Source organism: Elaeis guineensis, chromosome 7 (assembly GCF_000442705.2).
Source record: "Elaeis guineensis isolate ETL-2024a chromosome 7, EG11, whole genome shotgun sequence".
NCBI classification, from domain to species: domain Eukaryota; kingdom Viridiplantae; phylum Streptophyta; class Magnoliopsida; order Arecales; family Arecaceae; genus Elaeis; species Elaeis guineensis.
The window spans coordinates 16,342,959-16,352,846 of record NC_025999.2 but is presented as its reverse complement, the minus strand read 5'-3'; the positions used below and the strand labels follow the sequence as shown (position 1 = coordinate 16,352,846).

The 9,888-nt window shown below is 32.6% G+C and overlaps 1 protein-coding gene across 1 annotated transcript; it reads right to left on the bottom strand.

Moving 5' to 3' along the window:
* Window positions 1-9,159: 9,159 nt before the first annotated feature.
* LOC105032497 (putative invertase inhibitor) lies at window positions 9,160-9,687 on the bottom strand. The gene has a single exon (XM_010906954.3). The coding sequence runs from the start codon at window positions 9,685-9,687 to the stop codon at window positions 9,160-9,162; it is 528 nt and encodes a 175-aa protein (XP_010905256.1).
* Window positions 9,688-9,888: the final 201 nt, after the last annotated feature.

The window sequence follows — 9,888 nt, the reverse complement described above, 5'->3', positions numbered from 1 at the left end:
AAATACTTGAAAACTATTTTATTTTATTTTTTAATGAAGAAATGTATAGTTACTCTATGCTAGTCCATAAGAGATAAATGCTTCTTTGATGAGGGTAGGAAGAATTAGAAGTGCTCACAGGAGAAAATGTGTATATTTTAGATTTATCTCTTTATTTTATTTTCTTAAAACTTGATCCCTCAGTATCTCACAACTCTCTGATCTATGCATCAATTTAAAATAACTTGCTCAGTTCAGCTTGATGCTTAAGCATAATCGAGTCCCTACACACTAAATGCTAATTTACTTGAGGATTTTAATTCTTCTCTCCAACTTAATTTTTATTATCCCTAATGGAAGAAGAGAATCATGACAAAGTCAAAATAAAATGTAACACAGAAGGGTACCACCTGAGTTTGATGTGTGCATTTATTGTTGGGTGAGAGATCCCTCATGGTTGTCTGTGGTATGTGCTTGACTCCAGCTGGCATGAACGTGGTGTTCTCCCCAACTTGACTAATTATCTTTCTTGAGGATTCCTACAAGATAAAAAGAAACTAAAAGAATTGCATAAGCTGAGTTGTCTCCCAATAAGTGCTAAGTTTAATATTTTTAGTCAGACTTTTATTAAGATATTTCTAAAAAATTGGGTTACCTCCCAACAAGCGCTAAGTTTAAAATCTTCAGTTAGACTTCATGATTCAGCCTATCCCATGTTAAATATTGGATTGATAAATTTTAATAGTTTTAGATTATCAATCTCAGAAGGATAGCTTGCCATCCCATTATTGATAAAGTTTATTATTTTTTTATCCTTAATTTTTAAAAAGTAGTTTACAACCCTATCATTATCAATTTTTGGAAGATGGTTTGCAACCCCATTTTTAGTCTCTTCTTTATTGAGAATTATTTCTATATATTCTTCTAAAATGCTCCTAAATTAGGTTTCTAGACTAGGTGTCGGATCTGATGCATTGATTACTGGGAGTATGTCGTATGGTCCTATGCATACATACTCAGATATGGTCGAGAGTGGCTTCAATTCTAAGACCGATGGTGATTCTAAAGAGAGAGCTATTGAAGCAGGTATTGCAAGTAAAAGCTCATATTTCTCGATCCATGAGGGAGTGGTGCTAAAATTGGATGGCTCTAGTAATGTGTGCATATTTTTAATATACCCATCTAGGTCAAAATCATCACTCCAAAAGGATCCCAATGGATATGCATAGGGTCCTGAGAAATACTTTTTGGTATACTTCCTTTATTGTATCTTTTAGGGATGCAGCCATATAGTAGAATTGGGTTACTCTGATTGTTTTTTTTTTAATTTATTTAAAGGAAGAGGGAGAGGAGAAGAAGAAGAAGAGAAGGGAAGAGGAAGAAAGAAAAAAATTCTAAAGACGAGAACCCTAAGAGAGTCCTAGATCTAGAGGCGATAGATGTGAGAAATTTAATTTAGGTTAGATATTTTTAATTAACAATCAAGTAGGTCAATCAATCCTATCAAAGGATTGTCCTAAATCTAACTACCAAGATCACTTTCAAACATCCCAAGTAAAAGACTAGCTACTTAACTAGCCAGATAAGTGTAAGGTTGGTGGGAGTCCTTCCGTTACTTTTTTTAGACATCAATTAAATTAGTCAGATAAATGAATAGAACCAATTAATAAACCACCTTTCTTCAGGACATAATCTTTGAACCACTTTTCTAGACACCAGTTAATTGACTAACTCTAATCTAATTCAACTCTTAAGATTTTTTGTCCTGGTGAGCTCGAGTTCCTTAGGGGTCAACTTGTAATTGATCTTAATTTAAAGGCTTAGGTCAATTGCAATATGAAGGATGGTTATTTTTGAGCTAAGAAAGAGTGATCAAATTTTCACCTTATGTTGATTAGGGTTTTGTCCTTAAGATATTTTATGAAATTATATGATGTAAAAAGAAAAGATGTTCAATACAAGTAAGAAGCTTTTAAGGTTTAATTAGTTTCTCTATTTGAATTAAATATTATATGGTGAATTTATTTTTTTTTATATTAGGTTATTTAAATCAAGAAGAATAAAAGATAAGTTTTAATTAAGTTAATTAGATCTGAAGAGATTTATAGAATCTAGCTAAATGAGAAGTAAATTATGCTAAGATTAAAAGATAACTAGGTAACCTACAAACAAAGCAAGGATTCAAATCTACTTTAAGAGCACTAAATTATTCTAAACTATAAAAGGAAGTAAACCACTAGGCTATAGAAAGTAGAAAATTCTTCTAAAGTATTCTAACTAGAAAGCAGTAAATCTATCACATATAAAAAGTAATATAAGGTAAAAATTTAAAGAGAGTAAAAATATGCAATTAAAATAAAGCAATAACTTAGAAAAAAAAATTTTGATTTTTTTTGAATTTTTTTTGAGATTCAAAGCAACTAAAACATGATCTCCGATAAAATTTGATCACTGTCATAGGCGATCAAAAATAAATCATTTACTTCTATGTAGATAGTGCAAGTCAGGTTCGTATCTAGAGGAATCATGTTAGTTACATTTGAGAGATTTGGATTTAAGTTAAAAATAGGATAAAGATTAATTAAAGATGATTAACTAAATAAAAGAGCAAATAAATAAAGATTAATTAAAATTGGTATTAAGTATGAGGATGGATTCTCAAGATCTCAATTTTTTTCTTGTTCGACAATTGGTACTTCTTAACATGCATTTGTTTGATATCTAAATAATAAAAATATAGTTTATCTTAGAGAGTACAGTCCATACCCATAGATCAAGGCCTGTCTCTTAAAGATATAGGCCAGTGAAAATTACTTAGATGTAAAATAAAAAAAAATTTATTTAAAGATAATCTATTCCAAGTGCATGAACCATATTCATAGATCACGGCTCATCCCAACGATCATAAACTATTCTAGATTTAGATTTTATGCAAAATAAAATAAAGAATAAAGATATGAAACAAGAAAAACCAAGTTTTATTGCATAGAAAGGAGGAAGTACAAAGGATCTAAAAATAAGAAATACTGTCTTTACAAGTAGTCTGGTGATTTCATGAGAAGATGGAGATCTAACCCTGCATGAATCTTCTTCTCACTGAAGCCTTCATCCTTGAACTCTGTAGATGCCCTTCCCATGGCTTGGAAAAGGGATTAGAAGTAGGAATAAAGGTTTGGTAGAGAAGAGGGCTTAAAGTTTTGATAGTTTGGAGGATGAAGAAGAAAGAAGGAGGTGGCTAGGGTTTGATGGAGGAGAGAAAGAGGAAGAGAGAGGAGGCGGTTTGGAGGAAGAAGAGGATCCCTACAAGGGGGCTGATGTTATGAGAAGTTGGGATTTATGGTGTTTAAATAAAGGAGGAAGGCCTAGGGTTTTGTGGTGTAGCATGTAAGAAAGGAAAGAAAAGGGGCTGGCTGATTTTATGATGGCACATGAGGGCTTTTGTTGTGTGTAATAATTAATAGAAGAGGTGCAGGTTTGTGTAAGAAAGAAAGGGGTAGGAAACGTGGGTTTTATTAGTGTGAAGAAGTGGCATGTGGAGAGTTTGGCATGGTAGATTTTAGGGTTTCATGAAAAGAGAGGTGAGAGCATAAATAAGGATCCTCAGATCTTCATATTGTTTCTTTTTCGTTGATCAATAAGTCACATTCATACTAAATTTTTACGAAGAGTGATCTTTTAATTTGAGCCTTTGAAATTTAAGTCATGTTCACACCTAGTTCCATGTATCTTCTAATCTGGATCCTTGATTGGAGAGGTTGGTTCTTGATCTTTGATCTTTAAATCACGTTCATACTGGAATGAGAGCTAGTTACCTAATTCACTCAAATCAGAGCCAAATTGAGTTCAATTTGAATTGTATGAATGCAAACTATCAATCACCTACAAAATAGACTAGAGAGCATCAAATTTTAATAAAATAATATCAATTATTATAATATTTAGTACCTCTAGTGACTTAATTTAAGTATTCATCATATCTCCAACTTAAACTTTAGTCATCTTTGAGTAAAGAAAGAATTTAGTGCTAGATATCTTTTTAGCTTAGAGTTTCAAATTTTATCGACCAATTTTTTTTCATAGGATCATTGATGTTCAGTAGAGTGAGAGTGAGATATGTCATTGGGGTATTAGTACTTAACTAATATAAGAATTAAGTAAAGAACATTAAATCTTTTCTAAACTTTTTCTAAATTGCTGCTACTTATATCTTTAAATCATTTATCTTTACATAGGTGAGTGTATTATTACTTCCATCCTTTATTTATTATAAAAATATCTTCACATTGTTCACCTTTTGACGTAAAGCACAATGCTTAGGCGAAGAGGCTCGGTTACTCAGTGAGAGATCAATGTTTAGACTTTGCTCTTCTTTTTTTTTTTTAATGTTGTACTGCTATTGAGTGTCTCAACCCAATAAGCTTTCGATCTAATCCATATAGTAAGTTTTCAGCCAATGACTTCCAAATCAAATGACTTTAGGGTACTGGGTATAAAATATTATTCGGGCTTACTTGTTCAAATCAAACAGGCTACGAGTTAAGGCTAACTTTACAATGAGCTTCTTTGTCCTTCTTATCTTTTGATGCGAACCTCAATACTTGCTTAGGTAAAAGGTCGATTACTGGGTCAGAAGTATTTGAAAACTATTTTATTTTATTTTTTTATGAAGAAATGTATAGTTACTCTATGCTAGCCCATAAGCGGTAAATTCTTCTTTGATGAGGGTAGAAAGAATTAAAAGTACTCAAATAAAAAAAAAATATATTTTAGACTTAACTCTTTATTAGATTTTCTTAAATTTGATCCCTCAGTATCTCATAAACTCTCTGATCTATAGATCAATTTAAAATAACTTGCTTAGTTCAGCTTGATTCTTAAGCATAATCGAATGTCTACACACTAAATGCTAACTTACTTGAGGACTTTAGTTTTTTTTTATTCTCTCTCCCAACTTAATTTTTATTATCCCCAATAGAAGAAGAGAATCATGATAAAGTCAAAATAAAATGTAACACGAAAGGATACCACTTGAGTTTGATGTGTGCATTCATTGTTGGGTGAGAGATCATTCATTATTATGCATGGTGTGTGCTTGACTCCAGCTAGTATGAACATGGTGCTCCCCCCAACTTGGCTAATTATCTTTCTTAAGAATTTCTACGAGATGAAAAAAAACTAAAAAAATTGCATAAGCTGGGTTGCCTTCCAACAAGTGCTAAGTTTAATATCTTCAGTCGGACTTTTATTAAAACTACTCTTAAGAAATTGGATTGTCTCTCAACAAGTACTAAGTTTAATATCTTTAGTCAGACTTTATGATTCTATCTATTTTATGCCAAATATTAGATAGATAAATTTTAATGATTTTGGATTGTCAATCTCAGGAAGATAGCTTACCACCCCATTATTGATGAAGTCTATTATTTCTTCATCATCAATTTTCAAAAAGTAGTTCACAACCCTATTATTATCAATTTTTGAAAGATAGTTTGCAATCCCATTTTCAATCTCTTGTTTATCGAGAATTGTTTCTATATATTCTTCTAAAATGCTCCTAAATTGGGTTTCTGGACTAGGAGTTGGATCCGATGCAGTGATTATTTGGAGCATGTTATATGATCCTATACATACATACTCAGGTATGATCAAGGGTGGCTTCAATTTTAGGACTGATGGTAATTCTAAAGAGGGAGCTATTGGAGCAGGTATTGCAGGTAAAAGCTCATATTTCTTAGCCCATAGGGGCATGGTGCTAAAATTAGGTGGCTCTCGTAATGTGTGCATATTTTCAATATATCCATCAAGGTCAAAATCATCCACTCCAAAAGGATCCCAACGGGTATGCACTGGGTTTTGAGAAATACTTTTAAGGGTAGCTTCCTCTATTATATCTTTTAAGGGTGCAGCCATATGGTAGAATTGGGTTGCTCTAATTATTTTTTTAAATTTAGTTAAAAGAAGAGGGAGAGAAGAATAAGAAGAGAAGAGAGGAGAAAGAAAAGAGTAGTTCTAAAGATGAGAACCCTAAGAGAGTCTTGGACCTATAGACGATAGATGCGAGGAATTTAATTTAGGTTGCATATTTTCAATTAGCAATCAAGTACATCAATCAATCCTAGCTAAGGATCATCCTAAATTTAAATAGCTCCTAACTATCAAGATCACTTTCGAGCACTCTAAGTAAAAGGCTAGCTACTCAACTAGCTAGGTAAGTGTAAGATTGGGGGTTCTCCTAATTACTTTTCTTAGACACCAATTAAATTGATCAGATAAGTGAACGAAATCAATTAATGAATCACTTTCCTTCGAGATGTAATCTTTGAGCCACTTTTCTAGATACTAGTTAATTGACTAACTCTAACCAGGTTCAACTCTTAGGGTTTCTTGTCCTAGTGAGCTCAAATTTCTTAGGGGTCAATATCGAATTGATTTCAATTTAAAGGTTTAGATCAATACAATATGAAGGATGGTTGTTTTTGGGCTAAGACAAAGTGATCAAATTTTCACCTTATGTTGATTAGGGTTTTGCCTTAAGATATTTTATGAAATTATATGATGTAAAAAGAAAAGATGTTCCATACAAGTAAGAAGCTTTTAAGGTTTAATTTTTTCTCTATTTGAATTAAATATTATATGGTGACTTTATTTTTTTTTATGTTAGGTTATTTAAAGCAAAAAGAATAAAAGATAAGTTTTAATTAAGTTAATTAAATCTGAAGAGATTTATATAATCTAACTAAATGAGAAGTAAATTATGCTAAGATTAAAAGATAACTAGGTAATCGACAAATAAAGCAAGGACTCAAATCTACTTTAAGAGTAGTAAATTATTCTAAACTATAAAAAGCAGCAAATCACTAAACTATAGGAAGCAAAAAATTCATTTAAAGCATTCTAACTAGAAAACAATAAATCTACCATGTATGAAAAGTAATATAAGGCAAAAATTTAAAGAGAGTAAAAATATGCAATTAATATAAAGCAGTAACAAAGAAAAACTTTTATGATTTTTTTGAATTCTTTTTAGACTCAAAGCAACTGAAATACGATCTCTGATAAAATTTGATTGCTGTCGCAGGTGATCAAAAATAAAGTACTAACTTACTAGTTTGTAGATAGTACAAGTCAGATTCATATTCATAGGGATTGTATTAATTTTATTTGAGAGACTTAGATTCAAGTTAAAAGCAGGGTAAAGATTAATTAAAGATTAGTAACTAAATGAAAGAGCAAATAAATAAAGACTAAGTAAGATTGGTATCAAGTATGAGGATGGATTCTAAGGATCTTAACTATTTTCTTATTCAACTGTTGATACCCTTCTTAACATGTCTTTGCTTGATATCTAAATAATAAAGATATAATCTATCTTAGAGAGCACGGCCCGTACCCATAGAGCATGGTGCATCTCTTAAAGGTATAAGTTAGTCAAAATTGATTAGATACAAAATAAAAAAAAATTTTATCTAAAGATAATCTATCCCAAGAGTACGAACCATATCCATAGATCACGGCTCATCCCAATGGTCATAAACTATTCAGATTAAGATCTTATGCAAAGTAAAATTAAGACATAAAGATATGAAACAAGAAAAGCCAAGTCTTTATTGCATAGAAAGAAGGTAGTACAAAAGATCTAAAAATAAGAAATACTATCTATACAAGTAGTCTAGTGATTTTCTGAGAAGATGGAGAACTAGCCTTGTATGGATCTTCTTCTCGCTGAAGCCTTCATCCTTGAACTCTGTAGATGTCCTTCCTACGGCTTGAAAAAGGGATCATAAGTAGGAATAAAGGTTTGGTAGAGAAGAGGGTTTAGAGTTTTGATTGTTTGGAGGATGAAGAAGAAAGAAGGAGGTGGGTAGGGTTTGATGAAGGAGAGAAAGAGGAAGAGAGAGGGGTTGGCCTAGAGGAAGAAGAGGATCACCACAAGGGGGTTGATGTTATGAGGTGTTGGGATTTGTGTTGTTTAAATAGAGGAGGAAGGCCTAGGGTTTTGTGGTGTAGTGTGTAAGAAAGGAAAGAAAAGAGGCTGGTGGATTTTATGATGATGCATGAGGACTTTTGTTGCATGTAATAATTAAGAGAGGGGGCATGGATTTGTGTAAGAAAGAAAGGTGAAGGGAGTGTGAATTTTATTAGCATGAAGAAGTAGCACGTGGGGAATTTGGCATGGAGGATTTTAGGATTTTATAAAAAGAGAGGTGAGAGCATGAATAAGGACCCTCAAATCTTCATATAGCTTCTCCTTCGTTGATCAATAAGTCGCATTCACACTGGATCTTCATGAAGAGTAATTTTTTAAATGAGCCCTTGAGATTTAAATCATATTCACATTTGATTCCATGTATCTTCTATTCTGGGCCTTTGATTGGAGAGGTTACTTTTTGACCTTTGATTTTTAAGTCACGTTCATACTGGAATGAGAGTTGGTTGCCTAATTCACTCAAATCAGAGCCAAGTTGAGTTCAATTTGAATTGTATGAATCCAAACTTTCATTCACATACAAAATAGACTCGAGAGCATTAAATTTTAATAAAATAATATCAATTATTATAGTATTTAGTACCTCTAGTGACTTAATTTAGGCATTCATCAATATATGCCAAAAAAAGAAAAATTAGGATATACATGAAAATTGATGGTCTGATGAGGGAATATATGCCAATAGCATTTTGCGAGGGCATTCTATAATTTCACATGCTTAGGAAGTTGTACACTAGAGCATCCTATAATTTCATAGACTTAGGAAGTTGCACACTGAAAAAATTCTATTAATTAAGATGAGCCGTTGATAGGTCTTGTCATCAAACTTTTGCACATCTAATAATATGGGATTTTGATTAGAAAAATGTCATAATGAAGTAAGATGTTCGTTTATTCCAACCAAAATTGAATACTCAAGAACAAGGACTAAAATTTTGTAACATTTGCCAACTAATCAAAATTTTAAATATTATGTCATGGCTTATTTTCAATATTTAATAATTATAATCTTAAGCTAATAATACCACAAAAATGATGTCACAACACCTAATTTGACACAAAATTTGTCATTCTTATTGACTATTTCTTTGGCCTTTTATTTCAGCACAAGGACTTGAAAATTAAGGGAGGAAAGAAAAAGATAAAAAAGAAACATAGAAGACCATGTAAATTGGAAAAGCGAGGAATATCCATCATTTTAGAAGATCGACGAGATCCAGGGTCAGAATGGAGAGCTTTAGTGAATCATCATTCTCTTTGGTCAATGGAGACTTGATATGCATGTCTCCAAATTGAGCCTCACATTCACGAACTATACCCATGACAGAACTAAGATAAATCCTCGCATCACTGTAGTGTTTGGATGTGATGGCACTACTGATATAATTCAACCTATCAACCATGAAAGAATATATAGTCGAACAAGTTCTCAGGCATTGTTGGGTTGCATTGTCTTTTGTTTTCTTCAATAGAATGGAGATCGTCAACTCAGTGCTCGTGGCGTTGGCCGTGGTCAAGTTGGCGGCAATGATAGCCAGTCCTTGGGTGTCAGCCGTGGAGCTTCCAGGAGCGGCACTGAGAGTTGCAACGCAAAAGTCGTAGATGAACTTAGCTCCGCTTGCTGCTGCTTTCTTGCATGTCTCTGTGACAGAGGCATTGACAAGACAGGAGCTTTGGTTGAGGATGAGAATGAAGCAAAGGAGAGCAGTAAAAGCAGCCATTGTCTGTGGAAATTAGGAGATGGGAGAGTTTAGGGAATGGAGATGGGATAGGATTGTTTTATAGGGAATATCTATGATAAGAAGGGAGAGTTTCCATTCTTAGTACGTTGCCATGCGTAGATTGAGGAAGATTAATTGGTTTGTCCATAAAAAAAGGAAAGTGTTGTATCATTGGCATATCTTAGAAGAGCGATTTAGGGA